This window comes from Paralichthys olivaceus, chromosome 5 (genome assembly GCF_024713975.1).
Source record: "Paralichthys olivaceus isolate ysfri-2021 chromosome 5, ASM2471397v2, whole genome shotgun sequence".
NCBI lineage: Eukaryota > Metazoa > Chordata > Actinopteri > Pleuronectiformes > Paralichthyidae > Paralichthys > Paralichthys olivaceus.
Window position 1 is genome coordinate 5,534,749 of NC_091097.1, and position 23,640 is coordinate 5,558,388.

Genomic DNA, 23,640 nt, shown 5'->3' on the forward strand with positions numbered 1-23,640 from the left:
GCAGTGACATGCAGCAGTTTTGACGACTGCAGGAATACAGATCACAGGCTTTAAGATGAGCTGAGATCTCATGTGGTCGCATTATAATTGGTGATTTTAGTTGACATCACCATGCTGATGAGTCAGTGTTCAGTTCAGGCTCTGTCGCAGCATACTAATTTTCATCCTGACACAGACATACCATAATTTTGACAGGATTGACAGAAGAAGTGAATGTCACTGATTTTCACTGCTACAGATAAAAACCAAATGTACCTGCAGAAGTTTACTTCTGTTTTCTGATTCTCTGCAGGGAGAGAACTTTACAGGCACTTACTCACCAGCTGTCAGTGGGACCAGTTTTAAACTGGAGTCATTTCCTCTTTGACTTGTTTTACTTTGCCCTCAGCAGAACTGCTTCACTCTCGCTAAGTTTGTGTTGTTTTGACTGCATGCGCGTTTTTGTGCTGCCTCGAAATGTGGTTCCTCAGTCCTATCGGATGTACAGTTAAAAACATGTCATTGTCAGTGTGGATTATAGACTGTGTATAAAGACTAGCTAAAGATGGGTGACGTGTCTCCTAACATCCAAAAATGAAACTAATATATCCCAGATACAAACCCCACCAACTTGCTAATTTGGAGCCAGAATCTGTGCAGTAGCAATCAGGGGATGGAGCCGTGGTATTGAGATTTAAACCTTTATTTCAAGTGTACTTTCATTTTTTTGTTTGGTTTACCTCCCATCCTCTAACATAAAGGATGTGTCATACAGGATATGAGTTATACTGCTGGCAGCCACCAGGGGGCAATTGAGAGGCTTGGGCTTCACTTTTGGGGAGCTTTAATATCCACCATCTTTATTTGTAGTCTATAGTGAGGATGATGAAATCCACATGGACTCTTTTGATGTTCCTGATGCTAAACACATCTCAAACAGCACTGAGTTGATTACATGATTGCTGTTGGCGTAGGTGATGTGTTGCATTTGCAGCCATTATTAGAGCACAGTGTTTACTTGGCTTGCATTTTGGGAATGCCTCTCCCTCTGGGCACTGCTGCTGCCGAGGGACTCTTCTGCAGAGATGTACATCATCTCGCCCCCTCTGACCAGAAGGCTGTGATGCACACCACTCTGACACCGGTGACTCACTGGTTCGCCGTTCCTGGATCTGTGAAATCTCATCCTACCCATCCTCATCTGCTCTGTGACCCGCACGTCCCAGTGCGTTCGCAGGTCTGAGCTGAGACACATGGGTGGAACCACAGCGCAGGAGAAAACCCTCCCACTCCTCAGACATCCCCAACTGGAAAAGAAACCAAGAGGAAATATGAGAGGCGGAGAAACAAAGCATGAAAACTAAGTTTCCCTTAAATGAACTTGTAAGAACTTGTAGGATGTTTCAGACAGTGTTTGACCTTGTGGGAGAAAATGACAACACTTCAGATATTAGAAGAGACTTTTTGTATTCTTCGGTAGATGAATGCAGAACAGCTGTGTGACAGACACCAGAAAACATAAAGCCAATATTCATTTTATTTTGAAATATTACTTACAAAGCGCTAGTTGTACCGTCCTCTTCCCAGTAGTATTGGAGGAACAAAGTAGCATTTCTATGTCCATCATTATTAATTGTCACTGTTGCTTTATCACCTTCTTCTGGGGGAGTACAGTGAGTTTCTGTTGTGCAGATACAGACATTAAATAAAAAGTGATTTGAAAAGAAAGATTGGTCTGTCCTTCCCACAGCTCTTTTGGTTGTGTATCACAGCTGATCCCTGCCTGCCTCTTTGTTTCTTCCACACATCATCTCAGGAACAAACAGACCCACGCGGTGCAGCCTCAGCTCACAGACAGACGCAGACGTCCCACCGTTCAGGGCAGAGAGGTTCCGGCTTTGTTGGGGAAGCGCTCGGAGCCGAGCTGCAGGAGGTCAAACGACTGTCAGTTGTCCTCTGATGAGCCGATAGCTGACAGCACCTCCCTGCCTACGTTAGTCTGATTCTCACATCACCTGCAGCTACAGCTGCTGCGTTACATACCTGCCAACTTCTCCGAGGCCTGAACGATGCAGCTTTAGCTGTGAAACTGCAAATATAATATTCTTTAGGCTCTCTTGTTTTTATGATATTTCCAATACGAACAAAGTGAATCTTCTCAAAAATCTAACAAAAGCACTGATAGGATCCTGCCACCAAATGTGACGTCACCCATTAGTCTCTGAGCTACGATTTTGAACCTTCGAATTTGGCATTTTATCCAGTGCCATCTTGGTTTTTGGAAACCAGAAGTAACCATATTTGGAGGGATGGGAGGCGGAGCTAGTTTGAAAGCTCCATGACACCTCACGCCCACCTTCACCTGCGACCAGCACCCATTAGACGGTAACACTAGCTATCAATCACACCGTGATATGAAAACAGGAACATCATGGGTTGGGGCAAAAATATTCTAACATGAAGAACTGTGATTGAATTTACTGGAATAAAAGGGAAGTGTGGGTGGAGTCGAATCCAGACCTGAACCGCTGTGGCTCTGAGGTCCAATCTCAGATCCAGATTTGATGCGATGGCTCCCGAAATTATACCCTGCTCACATATTCCAATTCACTTTGAAGTAGTTGAGCTGAAGATGCTGTCATTTCACTGTGTCTTTAAGTCTTCACACAGCAGCTCTGCTCTGGCGTTGACATGAAAAAAGCCTGTTTTCACAGCCTGAGATGCCCCACTACATCTGTGTTTTGCGTGCATGTGTGTGTGTGTGTGCATGTGCGTGTGTGTGTGTGTGTGTTTGTGTGTGATAGCAGAGGGAGAGACCCTGCACACAGGCCTCCCTGCCTTCTTCGTGGGGTCATTACCAAGATGAATATAGTGATTATAAGGATGAATAAGGTGTGATTATGAAGATGAATAAGGCGATTAGGGCTCTTGTCACTGCAGCTCGGGTGCCTGTTCGTTAGGCAAGAGAAGATGTCAGCATGTAACATGCGTGAACCCATTACCTTCTCATCCACAGGGGATTTATAAGCACATACCTATACATGCATGCATGCACATGAGAAAGCAGCAGCGCTGTAATGCCAGACCAGAGGAGACAGAGGAGACCATTTGTATTCATTTGTGCGGTTCAATGACCCATGTGTGCAATATATCTCTTTCCAGTGGCTGTTCAGCGTAGTAATCCCGCTTATGCATTTGACCTGAAAGGATACGAGCACACCTGCTGCACGGAGCTTGCAGGCTGCTGTGCTGGTAACTGGACCAGCTGACTGATGCTCAGCGTTGCCAGAGGGGAAATGTTGAAGTATGGTGGTGGTTTAAAATTTGTGTATTCTGGGGGAAATTATCATACACGAGTCATATCTAAGATAAAACTAATAATATATAAAAAATAAAAAGTTCATAAACAAACAACACTATCACAAAACACTTTTAGACAAACACGTATTTGACACTGCTACCAATTTGATAGTCCTGCTACTTGCCCGGGCTCAATTATTGCAGCTCATGTTTACATTTTCAGAAAGAAAGCTGCAACCAGCATCACAACAGTACATGAAAACTGCCCATTCCAAACAGGCAGGTTTACAGCAGGCTCAGCACTACAGTGACAATAAATGTAATATTTACCCGATGAAGAACATTCAGCAACAAGATAATTCTGTTTTTATAAAGATTCCTTGTAAAGGTTTTTAACTTTAATATGACTGTGGAGGTGAAGGGGCGGAGAGAGCACCTTCACCTGCACCACTGAGGATCAATCAGCACAGGTGAGAGCTGTTAGCTGATTGATCCTCAGTGGTGCAGGTGAAGGTGCTCTCTCCGCCCCTTCACCTCCACAATGACGTAATCTGCTTTGCATGTATGTGCAATAACAAGGCCAATTCATTTATTTTTAAAAATAGTTTAAAACTATAGTTTAATTATAATAATCATGACAATGTTTTAAACTCATAGACTGATGAATGATAACAAGATAGATAGGTAAACTTTATTGTCTGTCAAAGTGACAGATATTCTCCTTTTGACAGAGCTCAACCAATAAGGGTAATAACTGTATAAACTAAAGCTCTCTCCACTGCGAGGCAGGGCCCTAAACCTTATCCTGCTCAGGGCCCCCCCGACGCACAGGGTCGACGCTGGCTGCCGTGTTATTCCAGGGGTTAATGAAACCTCACCGGCTACGTCCACGTGATCCTCTTCTCGGTAAGCTATAACCATGGCAACCCGATGTGAACAGTTCTGAGGTCCACATGGCAACGGCTGCCGTAGGGACTGAGGATGGAGGTGGGAGGATGAGGAGGATGTGAGGGGAGTCCTGGACGCTGACGCACATGGTGTCTGCCTGGAAAGTTTGATAGAATGCCGCCCACTGACGAATCTGAATCTCTCTCTCTCTCTGTGTCTCTAAATTGCACCTCCTACTCAGTCAAGGGTCCTCCTGACCACCAGCAAACCCCCACCCCTACCACCCTCCTCCGTGTTTGTGTCTCATCAAACCTTTGTCTCCGTCTGCAGTCCCGTGGTACTGTTTACAGTTGCACTGTTGGGAGGGTCTCATGTGCGGGGGTGGGCCCGACCCGGATGTGTCTCTCCTCGGGCACTCGGGGGAAGGAGGGATTTGTCCGGTTCTGCTTTTTTTCTTACCTGCGGAATGTGTTAAATGCGATGAGGGACGATATGAGTACAGTGTTGGTCTTGCAGCGTTATTCATCCACCCTGAATAATTTATGATTGTCTGGGTGGCATGAGGAGCTCCAGTTGACAGTGATCTCGAAAGCAAAAAAGGAGCAGCACGTTGCAGATGATGTGGACAAGCAAGTTTTCTTCACCTTAATCCACTGAACACTTATTTGTGTAAACAAGGACAAAGTTCAGTGTAATCTCGGGAAATGTGTTGTATGTGTCCAAAGCAGCAAGATGTGGGGGTAATCCAGAGAGAGACTTCATATCCTTTGCATATATACTTGTTGTTCTTGATTCAGGTCAAACTCCAGAATCACTCCTTCTCCTTCTTTTCCCATAATTCATCTCCTGCCCAGAGCCACAGATATAAACTGATCTTCATATTGTCCAAGTTGAATGTTTTCACAACAACGTCAGGACAATTTTCAGAACGTTCTGGTGAAGGGTGCATGCAGGAGTCAGGACGTGACGTGTACATTCTGTGGAAATCAAAATCAATGAACATTTTTGTTTAGTGTATGGCTCCTCTTTTACATCCTGAGATATTTGCATTCCTCTACTTTCACATCCGTTGCATTTCAGAAATGTCATCAAAACGCCCACTCAGTCACTCACTGAGAATTTTCCAGACATTTTCCTGCTGTATTCTCACATGCATTTACATTCCTCCATTCATTTTGAAAAAGAAAGCTTTGCTCTGAGTCATTACTGAACTAGTCACTGAGGTTTTGTTTCTTCACTGTAATAAAACAGTTATGATGACATTGAGTGTTCGGGTTTCTTCTGGAGAGATCATGTTACTGAGAATGTAAAGTTTACTGAGCCGTCCTACCCTGTCTGATTGTGACCTTGCAAGGTAGCTGGATTTCTGACAAGCAACAATCCATCTTCTCGAATCTGAGCATTTCATTTGTGGCCAAACCACAGTGGTTTGTGTGCCTGGATTAATCTGAAATCAGTCATCTTCAAAAAGTGCTACTTTCAGGCAAATACATGGGGCTAAATACATTTTCTGTGCATTTGTAAAATTGTCACTTCGATCATTCAGGTACCCACTAGAGGTGTGGGGGTGGAGCAACAGAATGAAGATTAAGTGAGAGTCAAAGTGGGAGAAATGATTCGTAGTTGCTTTGAAATCTTGCAGACGGTCCCCAGAAGCAGGTTAGAAAATTGTCTTCCCACTCAAAGAGAGAAAATGTGGGCTGTCTTATCCTGTTCCCGTCTAATGACCAGGAACCAGGTGTCTCCCCAGCTGTATCATTGACGTCTTTTAACCAGTCAACACCTTGGAACACTTCCACATCACTGCATAAAGAAAAACACAGCGGCGTTGCCGGGAATAGCTTCTCCTTGTGGTTGTGCATTTGTGCCAACGGGGCCTGAAAATGGGCTCGACACTGACTGGATAAACCCCACTCCCTTAGGAACAGACCCGCTGGCTTGCTGTGGTGGGCGACTATAAATCTATATCCACCCAACCCCACCGCCTTTCACTTTGCCACAACCACCTTCTCTTCTCCACAGTGCACTCCCCTCCTGAGTGCTTCTGCATCTCTCCAGGCTCTGTGATAATGAAGTGCTTTATGGCCACAGAGGACAGGAGGGGACGCAGGGGGCACAGGGTTTGCCCATAACTCATTCTCCCTATAGGGGGGCACAGTGGCCATGCAGTGACTGGACTGATTGGGACAACCCCCACTCCAAACTAGACTTCCAAAACCAAAAACACATCACCGGGCCCCAGCAGACGGCTCCAGGCGTGTGGGCCAAAGGTTCAATCCCACCAGGGGCCTTCTTCTGATGACGGCTGCTCTGCAAATTGTCCCCGACTTGATTTAGCTCCTCAGTCAGGCTGAGCAGGCTCTTCAGAAATGCATCTGGATTACAGCAAACATCTTCAGCCTTGTTGTCAGGTTCAAGGAGGGTTTCATGTCTCCATCTGTTGCTCTGAAGTATTTTAGGCATTTTGAGACTGAAACATTGATTCAAAGCTGCATAAGCTTCACTAGCCGCCGTCTGTGTCGGAAAATGTGTTTCCACATCGTTAGCCAGTTCTTCACATCATAATGTTTGTATGTGGACCATTGAATGCAAAACAAAAGTAGAAAACCTTTCCCATCTTGTATTTTATCAAAAATCCCACAATTTCTACTTCATACCTACTGTAGTTCTGTAGTAAATTACTTCCCATTAAGAAAACTAACATCTTATTTTTGTGAATTCTAGGGTCAAAGTTTTGTGTTTGTGTTCTTCCTCTATTGAACATCATTTAAAATGTCTCCACATCATACAGTGGAGTAGAGCTTATCTATTTATTTTGTTGGAGTTTTATGGGCCAATGTCAGAACTGATATTTTCATGAAAAATTCCTGATACCGAAATATACATGTATATATTTTTAAAATGATTCCTAAGATGTTATTATCAAACCTTTATGACGATGTAGTTAAGGTTTAATATCATACAGTTTAATACAGCCAAATATATAGAATTTTCTTTACGTAAACATTATAAAAAAATTAAAGCAGATATTTTATTTTATTAAAGTTTTTGATTGTTTATTCTGGAAAACATAAGTTGTGGGAATGGGGTAATGATCGGTATTACTTCAGACATTCATGCTCCGGATGCATTGTAGTTACTGTGGCAATGCCCTGATTTGCACTTGTGCCATCATCAGGTCATGTGATATCTTGAATTCACCTTTGCCTACATCTGTGGATTTAACCATGAATTGGAAAGTGCAAGTCTCTATGTACTGGTGACTAACTGGAGGCATATTATATAGCCACAGTTAGGGAATTGAAAATTCAAGAAACCTTTATCATTAGACGCAGAGAGTAAACGCCTGACACAGAAGGAGGAGTCATTAAACTGTTGAAAAAGAGATTTAAATAGTTTTTTCTTTTTTCAGATACTATTCGATTAGTTAAAAAGCCGCAAAGGATTAAACCTGAGAAAATGTGTTATATCTTTGACAAGAACTTTGATATTTAAACAAAACATTTGGGATCTTTGAAACAGGTGCAGCATCTCCCATCTCTTCATCTTGTGTCCCTCTGATAAACACAAAGTAAGATGCAGTGTTCTTGTGACTTTAAACAAAGAAGTTACCCAGCTTGCGGAGCTGAAGCTGCAGGTGTTGCTCGGTGAATTCAGGTCTTTCTCTTTGAGCAATGAGCGCTTTAGCCCGCCATGCAGCCCGAGCCTCGGGAAGCCTCTCTACCAAAAGTTTTTTAGCGGCCAAACCAGCGTCACCACGCCGACGGGCCTGCGCTCGCACTCACGTGGAGAGATCTCTGAAATGAAAATGCCGTTACAAACCATTTACCGGCCTGCGGAGTTTACATGTCGTACAAGAAAAGGAGCGTTCAGAGCGGTTAAGTGTCACATAAATCTTTCAACGGGCTAATTGAAGTGGTTCCCCCAATAGGCCACTCTCCACAGCTGCTATTACAAATAACACAACTGCGGATGGGACGGCCAGCTGTAAACCAAATCTTACACCCACTGGATAATGCTGCTAACACACACACACACACACACACACACAGTGCTCTGTGGGTTGCTGCTGCTAGTTTGCTCAGACAGCTCCACTGGGAGCGTGCAATGTAGTCATATGTAAACACAAGTCATCTTTCAGTGAAATAAGCTCTGAGAGGACACACAAACGACTGTGCCTCCCCTCATCCTCCCCCCCCCTTTCTCTCCTCTCCCACAACCACAGTGTATTTAAAGCTTATTTGAGCGGGCAAGTTGAAGAGGAGCACATTGTTATTTCCAGCAGCAGCCTGGGGGAGTAGTTGCAGGAAGCGGCGGGGTTACACCTACATTGTGCACCAGCTCACTTCTCAAAGCTGCAGCTGTAGCTCCGGCAAAGCTTCTGAGGAACGCTCACCTCGAGCTTCATGCTAGTCCGCTAGTTTAACAGAGATCACCTTGCAGCTGAATAGACCAGGCCCGGTCCTAATCTCCTCATCTGCCACTGAACGAGGAACTTCATGTGATATATGAGAGCCTCGAGTTCCAAACTTTGCAGGTCCGTTAAATTCTGGAGGGCCTTTTCATGGCTCAGCAATTGCCCAGGGCCTAAACTGTGACTCTTAAACTTGATGTATTCCACCTCCCGCTCCACCTTTGTTCTCCGTCCTTCAAAAACACTCTGTTCCCTGCCCGTCCTATATTTATTTCTCCTTCCCTTTCTTATTTTCTCCATCTTTATCTCCCCCTCTCGGTCTCTCTCGCCCTAATTGCCACAGAACCTGTTGATGAAAATCCATAAGTGTATTTTTGATCGTGGGCCAGTGGGAGAAAGGGGAGATGTAGCTTACATTGGATTGAGTCCAGTGTTAGTTTTCCAACATTCACACTGATGCTGCTAAAAAATCATGTTTCCTTTATTTAAAAAAAAGGCCCATTAGGTGTGTTTCCATGCACCTTCACGCTTAAACCTGAGGTTTGGCTCAGACAGAGAGGTTGGTGTATTAATAAAAACAAAATATGACAGAGTGCAAAAGAAAGAGTTCATGAATAAATCATGATGTGTAAACGAAGCATGAAACACAACTCTAGCTTGAAAAGAAGTAAAAATGCCTGCTACACACTAGAGGATTTTAAATACATGGAAGAAAGAAATAAAGAGAGATTTATTTTAATTGTGAAAGCTGGTACAGAAAAAAAGTCTTTTTTACCTCAGCCATGGAGGCTATGTTTTCTCCCCCTTACCTTTTTTTTGTTGGTTTGTTTGTCAGAAAGATTACACATAAACAATATGAAACTTGGTGGAAGGATGTGGGATAGGTCAGGGAAGAACCCATTAAGTTTTGATGAGGATCCAAGAACAATTTTTGAACAATTTCCTCTGTGATTCATGGATCTGGAGGGGGGAGCAATCAGGATCAAAGGACTGATTTCTATGAGTGGCTGAAGATTTTTGCAGTTTGATTGAGCCTAATGGGACTGTTGGGCCTTGGCGGAGGCAAGAACTGTGCCATTCTAGTTTACACTGTCATATTTAAGTTCCACACACGTGCACAGAGCAACATCCAGTTGGTTCCAGGGTAGCTCATTGTTTACTGCATATTCCTGCTCACTCTCCCTATCACTGTTGCTCTCATACCACACAAGTCGCATATATCATGTTTGATATTTACGATTTTGAGGTCTGTCCCACACTACAGGATCATTTGGCCAGACAATCTGTTCAGGTCACATCATTCTTGAATCGAGAACGACCCTGCAACATCGTGCAATTATTTCATGGCTTTGCCGGATGTTTATCTAAATCAACCAACTCCTATAAACCGTAGAAAACAGTGGAAACACATCTTTTTTTGCCATTTTTCTAGAAATACTTTGAACTACATGAAACTTGACAAGTGATTCAGGCGATCAAAACAAAAAAAACATCCCTCCGTCCTGAGGTGAATTCCTTAAAACACAGCAGCGGCGGGCGCCAGCCGGCAGGTAGCCCCGACACAAACACTGTTCGCAGGTGGGAGAGCAGATCGCTGATGGTTTGATGGCTCTTTTTTCCAGGTGACGCTCTGTCTAATGTCTGAGTGGTCGTCACCTGGGGGTCCCCCTCTCTTCACTGTGTGTGGGCCATTCACAAAGTAATAACTGCACCCCGCTGTGCCCATCATGCCTCGCTGCCAAGACCTCCTTGTGAAACACCTGGCACCATGGTAACCAACACCTGTTCACCTAATTAGAGGGACACTGGAGGGAGAGGAGATGAAGAAGTTAATGAAACGCTAATCTGGTCCAATCAAACGCCCAGGCATCTGCCTCCTCTGCGTGGCAGCAGGTCACTCTAATGGGCGCCTCCCCAGCCACGCCACCTTGAGTGACCTCAACAATGCCAAGGCTCCTCTAAGGGGCAGCATATAGAAGAGAGCGGACATGAGGAAGTGGGAGGGAAGGGAGAGGGAAGGGAGAGGGAAGTCAGCGTGCTGCTTCCTGGATGGAGTAGCTGGACGGCGAGGTGTCAGCTAAATGAACAAGCATTAAGAGATGAGGTTCCCTGTGCACAGCCGCTGGAGCAGCTCCAGGTTGCACCAGCTGCACTGCCCTTGTTTAGAAGCCGCCACCTGCTGCTGGAGAGGCCTGGTGCTCAGGTCGGATTTCTGCAGAGCATCCTCTGCTCCATATGAGCTCACGACCAGTGAAAACCATCCCCTGATATGAATTCCTCTGACTTTACCTGCACTGTCAATTAACGAAACTGCAAAGTGTCTTAACTGTTATGGGAGTTACTAAAAAGGGACTGAGCCGTAACCAATGTATCTTTTCATTTTCAATTAATCTATCACTTATTTTCTTAAGTAATCAAATGATCAAATGATCAGCTGAATATGTGCAAACTCAGGTCTCAGGCCTGATTTGATTTGTCAGTAGAAACTAAAATAACGATTTACCCTGTGTTGATTGTTGTTCATTTAGGCTGGAGGTATTTGTTTTGTATCACAAGGGCAGGGTGTGTCCTTTTCACCTTTTGAACCTCATCAATTGTTTGGCGAGTGGTAGACAAAGATAGGAGTAAGGCTCTGATATTTTGTATCGACATAATATCTTGCTTTACCATTTTATTTTAAATAAAGGGCACAAAATGTATTTAGACTCATGGATCTTTTTGAACGCATCACAGTAAAAAGGCTGCTGTTGTGTCTCTTTTTGATTGCTTCGCCTCTGTTTTGTTTGTTTGTTTGTTTGTCAGCAGCTCTTTCTCGAACATTGTGAGGTGTTTTTCAATTTCTCAGAGAATAATTCATGGATCTTGATGAAAAATCAAACATTTAGTGGACTGATATCTTTGAGTTTGAATTTGCGCAGCTTGACTGAATTCATATATGAGCTCTGAGTGACATTCTAGTGTTGCTTCTGGATTTGCTCACATTGCATCTATTTGTGGTGTTTTGCGTCTCTTCTAGGATCCATTTTCAGCTCTTTGTAGTCTTTTTGGATGAGTCAGTCGCCTCCAGCGGCTCAGGTCCATGGGCCCACACTGACCTCTATGGCCCGAGGTCCTGTGCCCATAGGAGATCCCTCTGCGGCTGAAATGATTTAATTTTTGCTTGACAAATTACTTCAATGATTAATCAAAAATCAAAATGACTTAATGATTAATTTTGTGTTGTTTGACTAAATCATTAATCCACTAATTATTTCAGCTCTAAAAAAATACAAGTTTGCAGATCAGCAGTTTCTATTGTATTGTATGAACTCAGCTGAACTCTCTCTCTCTCTGTCTCTCCTTTCACCAACAGGAAACTTCAAGGGGATGTGTAAACAGATAGACCACTTTCCAGAGGAAACAGATTACGAAGCGGACCCGTCTGAGTACTTCTTACGTGAGTATCTTATGCACATTGGAAATCTTAAGCAGGCATTCAATTCTGTTGGTCCTTTGCTGTGTCTCATATTGGACATGACCACAAGGGGGGAATTCAATCTCTCCAGGACTCCCTTTGCTTGTCGTCTTGATTTTTGCTCAACATTTTTGAAATGTGTCCCACTTTTTGCGGTGTCCCAGACCAGAGTGCGATGCCAGTAACTGCTCTTGGCCCATGTGTCACTGCCCGGCCTTTTAGCGTGAGGCAGGCCCTAGCTGAGCGCTGCCAAGCAGCTCGTCTGTTTTTACTGCTTGGCTGTGTGTAACATAATGTGCAGTGTTACTGTCGGCTGTGTACCCTGTAAACACAGCCCATTGATTTCTGCTCTCTTTTCCTTTGTGCAAGCAAGACAGACACTTGTTGAACTCATTTGTCTGCTAATCCTAAAAATCACATCACAATGAGTCGGAGGCTCATGATGTACTGTTGTTAGCTCGATACGTTCCCCTGACTGACCACTTCATGTGTTCGAGCTGATTATTTGTGAATCTTCTGCAAAGAAGTTGTTGTTAATTGTTGTTGTTTTGTTGTTGTTTTTAATGTTGACACTATTAAAAGGTACCCTTCAGTTGTGTATGTGGTTGGGACAGTGTAGCCAAGTGATGCTGGAGATGGCCGTTTCTATGGTTACTGTCACAGTGTAGCAACAGATGCAATATAACAATGTTTTAAGGTCACTGCTCTGCTCCACTGTTGTGTTATAAAAACAGAAATAAACAGGATATAAACAAAGATATTCAGGCATCTCTTCACTAAAACTGAAAATACACTGCAGTAGTTAATCTGTGCCTGAGCCTGTGTTTAAAATGATTGTATTTCTTGTTGGGAAGTTAAACATAAACTAAAGATGCAAAAAAAAAACTCTCTTAGGAGAGTCAGGGGCTTTGATTTGTCTGCGTCAATCACCTCATGATGTTTCCATGTTTAGAGGAACAAGACTTAAAATTTGATGTATATTTCTGTTGTTCTGGAGTTACAATCTGTTAACACAGCTTTGATAAAGAAACTGTTTCAGAGAGAGTCACTGCATCAGACAATCATTGTGTCTTGGATTGTGTCCATACTGGAAACTGTATTACTTCTACAGGAGGTTTCATATCAGTTAGAGGAGCCGGACTGAAAACAACTTGTTGTATTTTTAGTTCCACAGTTTTCACACATGCACTGAAGTCTGTATATTTTCTTGAAGTTTTCTAGAGCGGCTATATGTGAGAACAAAATTGTCCAAGTCAGTTGCTGGGGACATTTTCCAGAACTTTTCCTGTTAGCCCTCTAGTAAAATATCTAATTCAAATTCATAGTGAGTGAGTGGGCGTGTTGATGATGTTTCCGACACGTGATGGATGTAAACCGGATGAATACAAATATCTCAGGATGAAAAAGAGGAGCCAATGATGTCAACTTTGAAAGACAAAGATAAGACAAGATAAGATGGATTTTGGTGATTAGGGACAACATTGGTGTTGATGTGCTGTAAATAAAAACCCCGTGCTCTCCACAACAGAATTTACATGTCACGTCCTGCCTCTCGGAGAGCCGAGTCGGGATTGCCAGTGCTGGAGATTAAGCCCCAGCCAATTGTGTTTGACTTAACACTCTTGAGTGGTTGTTTCCCGTCAATATGTGCCACAGAGAATGCTTATGATAACGGCTCTGGTAATGATTCCAGCCATACCAGAGCCTCGGTGAAGGCAGATCAGTCTTATAACCAGGTTTCTCCCCCGCTCTGGCCCTCAGACCACCGACGCCACATGTGTGCAAGTTGACCTCTTCCCATGCTGTGATTGGAGGAGAAGGCCGCAGTACTCCCAGTGGCTTGCCAATTAGGACACTCACATCCATAAATATTTCAGCCTCCTTCTTATGTGGGTCAGGCTCTCTCTGTCGCCGTTTCCGTCCCATTCTCTTCACCCTCACACCCGTAATGTCTCCTGTCAGGAGTTTTGCAACACCAAGTCTCTTGCTACAAAGACGGCCGTGATGATTCAAAGCATTAAGGTGCATGAAGAGGTCACAGGGGACACATGACATCTCAGTCAGTGTCTCCATACTAAACCCCAGTCATGTCATTTTAAACCTGCACACGCCTGTTTCATGGACACACACCTGGAATTTGCATAATAAGGCGTTTCACAGTGCCTGTGGGCAACAAGAGACAGAAAAGCTGCCTCTGTTCACACATGCAGGCGATTGAGATGGTGTTGGGGGGGGTTGTTATGCAATAGAAATTATGTCACTTCAGGTGAAGGCACAACGGAAGTGACATCAGCGGTGGGGGATGCTCGCCAGTCCAAAAATTGGAGGGGACACACCGGTGACGTCACCAGACAGCGTAGAGGGGAAGAGGAGGAGTATTGGGTGCCATGGTTGCCAAGCAGAAAACAGACAAATCTGACCATAAACATGCACCCCCGCTTCATCACACACACACACATACACACACTGATCTGCTGTCCACATGCGCACACACCACATATCAGTAGCTTCGCTGTGTGTGTTCCATGAGTCTGCAGCTCTCCCAATGGCAAAGCAGTTCGCACATCCACACAGGGTTATATAAGCCAGCTGAGGCACAGTAAAGCGCCAGTGGGTTTTTAGATCATGTCGTGTCGGAGCTCCCATCATCCACTGCTCCACTGGGCGCTAAGCAGCTGAGAGAGGAAAGCGGGGAAGAAGACACCCAGTTACACAAGCTAATGTTACTAAACTGAAACACACCAATTCGCTGTAACATAGAGAGGAGGGTCATATGAGGGGAGGAAGGAAGCGTGATTCATCCTGCTTTTAAATACAATATGTCAATCAGTCGATTAGCCTAAAGCTGAAAGTAACACTTAGTCAATTCATTGATGAATCTTTTTTATCATTTTCTACATTAATCAGTATCTATTAAATGTCAGAAAACGATGATAAATGTGCCTCAGGAGCTGGTGGAGACCAAAGAGAGAGGGATAAAAGTGTAAACTTTGGACTTTGATGCCTCATCATTTCTTCCAGAATAAATATATAAATTGTATAGAGTCTAAATATTTTCAGTTTAATTAAGGGAGAAACTTCACATTTGAGAAGATGGAACCAGAACATTTTGGAGGCATTTGTTTAAAAATGAATGATTGAAATTGCTTATTATTCTGTTGATTGACTAATTAAATAATGAAGGAATCAAATAAAAAATAATTGACGAGTATTTGAATGTTAAATGCTCAACTAGTTAATAATCACCATAGAATTAATAATTATTTTTCTTTTTTGTCATTTTCTCTCACTCTTGGCCACATAATGTTCTCCTGCTTCATGTTTGCTTGTTTTCACCTCAACAACTGCTTTGTTCTTCTCCCCCAGCACTGGAATCCCCCTGTCATGCAGTGCCCCAGTTTTCTACTATAGACTGAAACTATAAAGCATGCTCCATATCCTAAAGTTGATGTACAAACAATGTTTTGGGAGGAAATATTCAAGACATTTGTATTCAGTATGGTTTTGAATATGAAACACATTTAAACTACTGATGGCATTCTATAGTAAAACAGTTATAATCTATATTTTCATCTAGGGGGTCGCTCATAGTGATGAATCATAACTTGACTCTGCAGCTTCACATTTAAGCCTCTTTCAGCCAATTGTATGTATTGTATCTGTCCAGCTGATTATCTGTTTTCATGTACTTTCACTTATCTCGTAGCTCTATGTAGCTCTACATACTGGAAGACAAACATTGTTTAAATACCAGCTGGTGAATATAGTGAAGCTTTCAGCCACTAAAGAGTCTGAGATTTCCACTAGTAGGTGGTGGGGACCAAAAACTAAGATAAAAGAGAGTGAATTTTGGACTTTGGATTCTTCACAGGGCACAAACATGATTCCAAATAAATTATAATGTTGGTGCGTGTAAATAAGCAGCTGTTTGCTAAGTTCAAAGATGTAAGTTAAATGAATAGTTCACTTGAAAATGTAAGTTCACTCATTATCTACTCACCTCTATGCCAATGGAGGGGTAGGTGAAGTGTTTGATTCCACAAAACACTTTTGGATTTCAGGGGTAAACAGCGTCGCAGACAAATCCAATAGAATTGAAGTAACTGGTGATCAATATAAAATCCGAAAATAAAAATGCCTCCATACTGCTCCTGTGGTGTCATCCAAGTGACCGTTCACACGCACACAGCGGAAACACCACACCCAAGGGCGTTACTTCCGATAGAGGACATTTGGGCTAAAAACGTGGGTGTAAATGATTCGGTTTCGAGTTGAATTTGAATGTCGGGTCTTCCGAACACTTTGATGACACCACAGGAGCAGTATGGAGGCATGTTATGTTTTGTTTCCTTCCCCCATACCCATCCATCAGCATAGTGGTGAGTAGATAATGAGTGATTTTTTCATTTTTCTGTGAACTATCCCTTTTATATTTTCCGTTACCCCCAAGTGGCCAAAAAATTTTAAACGATACAGTATTTCCAGGGATTTATTCCAGGGCATTTAGTGCAATTTGTTTCTTGAGTTGCTTAGTCATACATTACCTTATTGAAAGACATAACCACATGCACGGCATACTCAGTATTAATGCCTAGTGTGTAATTAGGCCACAGCACTGGCTAAACTAATGTGGGCTGCAGGAAATTAGTTTCAGCATTTGAACATATCAGTGAAATATCATGCAAAAAAATTGAAATACTCTTTTACTACGAATTATGAGGTAATTTCACCCCCATCGTTTAATTTTTACATGAAGTTTCCTGGGTGTTTTCGCCCCGAGCCGGTGTTAATCCCTGACTCTGATGCTTGCTTGCATGCGTTGATCTGAGAGTATTCACTGACATTGGTGACAGAAGGGCAGGCCTGTCACAGCCTGTGTCACCCTGGGGCCTCGCGGCAGACTGGACGCTGGCCTGAACTGGCTTTGGTGTCGCCCGATAAAATCAATGGGTCTGGGGCAGGACACGCAGAGGATTGTAGGGCAGAGCAGGGTGTGGCGACACCCTCAGCTCGTCGACCAGTGCAGCGGCTCTCTAATGCTAGTATACGATGTGTGTGTGTGTGGGTGGGGGGGGGGGGGGTGTCACCAGTGAGCTTTAATGTGATCACGTGAGCTGAGACGAGGTTGTCAGAAGGTTATATTATGTGTAAAATCTTGGCAGTGACATTAAAATCTAGTTTGATTTAGCAGTTGGTCACCGTGACATTGAGCGTCCCGTTCTTCTCAGTATCCAAGGCAACAAATGAGGATTCCATCGACTGATATAGACGCATGCAACACGCAGACATGGGCCAAATAGATTAAAAGCCAATCATTTTTGTCCTGGTTGACCGAGTGAGTGATAGCCTTCTAACTTTATATCATATTAACATCGGATATAGAGACAGCACAGCTTGTAAAACACACAGAGGTGAGAGAGTGTGTCCTCGTATTGAAGTGAGATTAGAAAACACAGGACGGGCCGCAGCGTTCGGCTTTCACAGCGTTATTTATACACACTCACATTTACTCATAAGTTGTGAGCAGAAATTGTCTGAATAGTCCAACTGCTGCAAGAGAACGACAAATTATATACTAGTGTGCTATTTTATCTCCAAACATAAAGAAGCAAAGAGTCAGCTTTGACAGCATTTATTCCAAACACATCAGAATGAGGAGTGGTAGTGATGCAGGCGGTTCTGCAGGCAATTAAAAGTTAAAAGACCTGCAGCTGCTACAACATGAAGAAACAACTGTTTACACATTTGTCTCCTTGATACGTTCTTGTGCATATTTCACTTCTCACACCAACATATTTTAAAGATGGGTTTTCATGTACCTGCAGGCCACCTTAGCCAGAAGCAAGGTATTGTTTTCACCCGTGTGTGTGTGTGTGTGTGTGTGTGTGTGTGTGTGTGTGTGTGTGTGTGTGTGTGTGTGTGTGTGTGCACCCGCACTGAATGACTCAACACCTCATGGACAAACTGTTACTGAACTTGATGGGAGTATAAGTGGGGAGGATATCTACAGATTTTTTTTTTTGAGCTGATCAAAGGTTAGCAAAATAGGGTCTGAAAAATATCAACTATCATATATATCATATTCAACTATCTACAGCTTAAACAATAACCATGTAGTATGAATGCCACTGTGACAACGACATTATGAAATGGCATTAGTGCAATCTAAAAAAGTTAGCATTGCCTAATCGGGGTAGATAAAGCATGCACCTCCGAGTTCTTGATTGTGGAGATTTTGAAGGAGGCTCTGTAACGTTGTGTGGACACTAAAGGGAAGGTGGCTGTGGTCTGTTTGTCTTACAGCTGAACACAGTACAGCTTTCTGCACTTAAATTCATTCCATGCACGATCAAGTGCTTCATCAAATTTGTTGTGTTCCAGATCTTGGCAGCAATGTCCTTTTTACATAAATTGCATCAGATTCTTCTTCTTATTAGTTCAGTTTATTGCATGAAATTTGATTCCTTAGATATTTTTGGCCCCACTATGACACGCACAAAAATCTCTCACAATACAACAACACACACACACACACAAGCTCAGTCTTGGGGTGCGACAAGTGATTTTCCTGGACGCCTCTACAACAGCCAGACACCTGATCACCTGATCTAATCTTGGTACAAGCATGCTTGATGCTCAACAGAATCTGGTTCGTCTCAATTAGGCTTAATTATGTAACGATTATATCTTAATAAGTCATATCAGCTGAGCAGCTCAATGTTAAGTTTCACTTCCCTGCTGACGTGTGATGTTGTCCAAGCTACGCTCTGCTAAGTGCTGTCATGAAGATGCCATGTGTGATCTGTGGGGACATCAATTCAATAAAATTGTATTTGCATAAGGCCAAATCATAATATACATTATCTCAAGGCAATTAACATTGTAAGATCGAGACCTTGACATTTTTAGAGAAACCCAACAGTTGAGCAAGTACTGATGAGAGGTAAAACTCCTCAGGGATGGTTCAGGACGCACCTGATCCAGAACTAACTATAGGCTTTATCAAAAAGGAACGTTTTAAATCTAACCTTAAATGTAGAGATGGTGTCTGCCTCCCGAACCCAGAGTGGGAGCTGGTTCCACAAGAGAGGAGCCTGGTAGGTGAAAGCTCTTCTTCCCATTCTAGAACCACCAGTGAGCCTGTGTCTTGGTATCAAAGTGATCTATTTGGACAATACATTGTTATGAGCTCTTTAAAATATAAAGGGGCTTGATTTTTAATGGCTTTGTATGTGACGAGCAAGATGTTGAACTCTATTCTGAATTTTATGGGAAGCCAATGCAGAGAAGCTACTTACTGGGACATCCTGATAAAAAAAGAGTTACAGTAATCCAGTCTAGAGGTAACGGATGCATGGACTAGTTTCTCAGCATCCTTCTGAGACAGGATGTTCCTAATTTTTTCATAATATTGCGCAGGTGGAAGAAAGCTGTCCTAGAGACTTGTTTTATATGTGGGTCAAATGACATGTCCTGGTCAAACATAACTCCAAGGTTCCTCACAGTAGAGCTGGGGGCCAAGCTAATACCATCTAATGCAAATATCTGGTCAGACAATGTTTCTCTGGGGTGTTTAGGGTCAAGTGCAATGACCTCAGTTTCAGCCTCTGAAGCCTGATATGTACGATTTGGTGTCATCTGTGTAACAATGGAAGTACAAGTGTTGCTTTCTGATGATGTCTCCTTAAGGAAGCAAATATAAGGTGAAAAGGATCTGTCCAAGGACAGAACCTTGTGGAACTATTTTGTGTGCATGTGGGAGTCACTGTTAACATCAACAAATTGAAATCTATCTGATAAATATGATTTAAATCTTGACTGAACCTCCTCCAACAGGCCATTACTGTTTAAGTAATCGCAGAGCTGGTTAGCAACAGCTTTTTCAAGGATTTTGGAAATGAAGGGAAGGTTTGATATGGGTCTATAATTAGCTAAAACATCTGGGTCAAGAGTGGGTTTTTTAAGCATCAGCAGTAGAGTGGAGGGTAATCACGGCAATTGAAATGTTTTTTGTTGAGGGAACTTTAACTGTCTGAGTGTGTCTGTCATGTGATGTGATTTCAGTGAAGCAAAGTGTTTCAGAGTGAAATGTTACGTTTAGATGACACAGCAGGACTCCATTAGGGAGCGATGGATCCTAACAGCAGCAGTTTATATGTGCAAAGATCATGTGAAGGTTTTTTTAAACTTTCTTCAAGACTGGGAGATATTTGTGTCGATTTCTCAGAGAGTAATTCTTGGTTCTTGATTAAGATACAAATCAGGCATGTTTTTGGGACTGATGTCTATGAGTATGTGCAATTTGGTGCAGATCCAAATGAAAATGTGGATCTAGTGAATTTAAATGGGGTTTCATAGGGAGACTGTTGAGTTTCAGTTCCCTGCTGACAGTGGGATGAACTCTACTGAGTGTCATTCTAATTCCTACTGGTTTTGCAGAGAAGATAAGATAAATAATACGAATAAAGAGACTTACAGTAGATCCAGTTGGCAGGAAATCTAACTTAAAGACACAAGAACATGAAGCTTGAGAAAGCACTGAGAAGCTCAACAGACTATCGGCAGCACAGAGACTAAGACACAAGGTGGTGATCATTGAGCACAGGTAAAACACATCAGGGCTGAGCAGACAATCACAGAGACAGGAAGTAAAAACATAGTATAGTAAAACAGGAAGTGTAAAAAGTCCTGGAAGACTTTTATTTTATGCTGGGTTTTGTCCACCACAACAGTAACGCTTTCAATATCCAGTACATATGGGCTCTCCACAGCCTTCAGGTTGATACTTACATTATTTATGTTCAGGACAAGTTTACAAAGTAGATATACATGCCTGCTGCAGTCATTCACATCATCATTTCATCCATTTATTATTTTCAACATTAATTGTTTAACCACATTGCTCATAGTGAAGAATCTAAAATGGACAATTAGAAGCAACATTTTTAGTCAAAAATACTTCGGCTTAAAAAAGAATGGATTATCAGAATAGTTGTCTGTTGAATGATGAATCAGTTAATCAATTTGTCATGGCTGAAATCCAAATGTCATCCCAATGACGATAGTTGGAAAATGGATAAATTGCCAAAAACAGAGAGAATCTGGATAATGCGACGGAAATAAGTCAATGAATTCCCAGAGGTGTCTTAAACGTCACATCTGAACTTCTCAGCTTTTACTCAGGGGCCAGTTTATAAATGCCAGAGAGTGAAACCCGCATTTATTCACCAATCAATTCAAGTCAAATTACATTCTGCCTGCGAGGTGTGTTGTCAACACACATACATTTTTAGTCGTAGGACAGGAGCGTAAGCATCCTTGTGAATTTAGCCACCAAAGCTAATTTTCCTTTTTCGATACATATTGTTTCACACTGTGTATTTTAACACAATCAGCAACCTCCACGGTTTTTTTTTCTTGTTATTTGTGGATGTGTGATGCATCATCGGGCAATGAACCTGGACCAGGACGGTGCAAGGGCTCAGTATTGAGGAAGAAGAGGAGGAGGAAGAGGAGGTGTAGAGGGGATTAATATGCGTTTGTAGTGTAAAATCAATGTGCCTGTGAGCTGAGGCACCTGATTAGCATGACCCCGTCCTGCACATCAGCACATTCAGGGCTGGGGGAGGCTGATTAAGAGCCAATGCTAATTTCCTCTCAACCCTGTCAGTGAAGGAGAGAGAAAGAGAGAAAGGACAGAAGATGCAAAGAGAGGACAGTGTGCGTGTTAATTCACATGCATGTTCACATGTACAGTACATGTGTCGGTGGGTCCACTGTACAAAGCACCAGGTGTCCTCTGCATGAAAGTGACAATACAGATTTTCAAGAAAAAAAAAATCTCACCACAGTGGTGAAAAAAGTACATTTACTGAAATATAGTTTCAAGGTACTTTTCTCAAGTATTTACATTTGATGCTACTTTACTCGTTTACATTTCTGAGGGAAATACTGCACTGTTATATATATATATGTTCATATACAGTAGGTTCTACCTTCTTACAAAACAAATGATTAGTTATAAAATATAATGCACTATAAAGTACCTTGTCTGACTCGTCAGATTTTGACTGTATGAGCCACTTCACTTCAGCAGTATTGTGAGATATGAGCACAAACGTCAGGTTTTCACTTGTTAAAGACAAGGTTGTGTTATCTTCAAGATAGTATTTCATTAAATAATGGTCTGAAATAGTTTGATGATACTGTGGATCTCACCCAGAGTGGTAAAATAAGTATTAGATCCTTTAGAAGAATGTAAAAATGCATGAAAACCCCTACAAATGTAAGAACAACACAGTAAACAACAGTATCAGCAAAATGTAGTTCAAAAGAAAATGGCCTGACAAAATGACAAAATGTATTCTTTAGTTTGTAAGAAGCAGTTTGCTGTTGTAGTAGAGATCGTTTTAATACAAAAAATAAAGGTCTAATACAGAAATTGAATTACTATGCATATGTTTCTATAATCCTTTTTTTTTTAATTCTGGGTAGTTTTACCTCTTTGTGGCTTGGTAAGGAAACATTTCTTTGGTGCAACTGGCAACAAGTCAGGGAAATCTTAAACAAGACAGTGTACATGTATTTACACAGAAAAGGATCCTTTAGTGTTAAGTGAAAACGAATTTTACAAAGTGATCTCAGTTCATTGAACGATAATGTTAGCTAAATTATCATTGGTGCAGAGTTCACAAGTTAAACATATATATGGTTAATATAATTTTGTCCCCATAAATGTCCAGAGAATGTAGATCTGGAATGCAATATATCCATAAAGACTCACTGACTTATATTTAACTTCATTCTATAAATATGAAATGATCCAAGTTTGTTGTAGCTCAGAATTCGGTGGATTGTCTGTCTCCTGTGCGTGTTTGTTTTTTGAAATTAAAGCAACTGCCAGTCAATATGAGTTTCATTTGTCGTGTATGAAACTGATCAGCTGCATCCTCAGATTCGGCTGCTCAGATGCCTTTAATATTGCGGCTATTTACCATTAGGTTGCATGAGTGGAGACAGAGGAAGCCCAGCAGCTGAGGGCCTGCATGGATGCTGCGTCTCATTAAGTTGTTTATCAGCCAGCGTTGAAGAGTGCCAGCTCTCGGACACCAGCCTGAGCTGCAGCTGTGCCAATCAATACAGTACACACAGTATCTGCTTTCAGCCTGTGAACAGGTTGGCACGCATGCTGGCAGGACGGCAGGATGGCAGGGCTAACCAGCCTCCATCACCCATTACTACATCTCCTGTCCCGGTGCAGCCCACAACAACAGGCCGGGCAGAGCGAGACACCGCCTGTGGGGACATACACTTCACACAGTACAGTACCTGGAGAAAACTCTAAACGCAGCCAGTGTATTGTCAACATGTGTACTAAAGGATCAGAGAAACCAAAGAGTGAAAGTACTCAGTGTTCTTGCTCAATAAAACCAAAGTACATGAGATTTTCTCCAATCAGAGGAGGTGTCAGCTCTCATTGTGGATAATGACAACAGTCATAGTGGTGGTAAATAGAAAAATGCCAATCATCATGAAGGCAACACTCACCACCAGTATAAATAGAAATCAGAGATTGAGAAAAGCAGTAATTTTCATTTGAATATTA

The 23,640-nt window shown here is 42.4% G+C and overlaps 1 protein-coding gene and 1 long non-coding RNA gene across 2 annotated transcripts in view; one reads left to right on the top strand and one right to left on the bottom strand.

Annotated features, from left to right (window-relative positions):
* Nucleotides 1–23,640, top strand: part of cacng2a (calcium channel, voltage-dependent, gamma subunit 2a) — a 60,116-nt gene that overhangs the window by 25,282 nt on the left and 11,194 nt on the right. The window contains exon 2 of the mRNA XM_020094189.2: nucleotides 11,934–12,017. Coding sequence (XP_019949748.1) covers nucleotides 11,934–12,017 — 84 coding nt within the window. The remainder of the gene's footprint in view (nucleotides 1–11,933; nucleotides 12,018–23,640) is intronic.
* The window catches only part of LOC109633976 (uncharacterized), a 41,076-nt gene continuing 17,705 nt past the window's right edge, over nucleotides 270–23,640 (bottom strand). Inside the window, exon 3 of the long non-coding RNA XR_011241099.1 lies at nucleotides 270–1,286. This is a non-coding gene — a long non-coding RNA (uncharacterized lncRNA). The remainder of the gene's footprint in view (nucleotides 1,287–23,640) is intronic.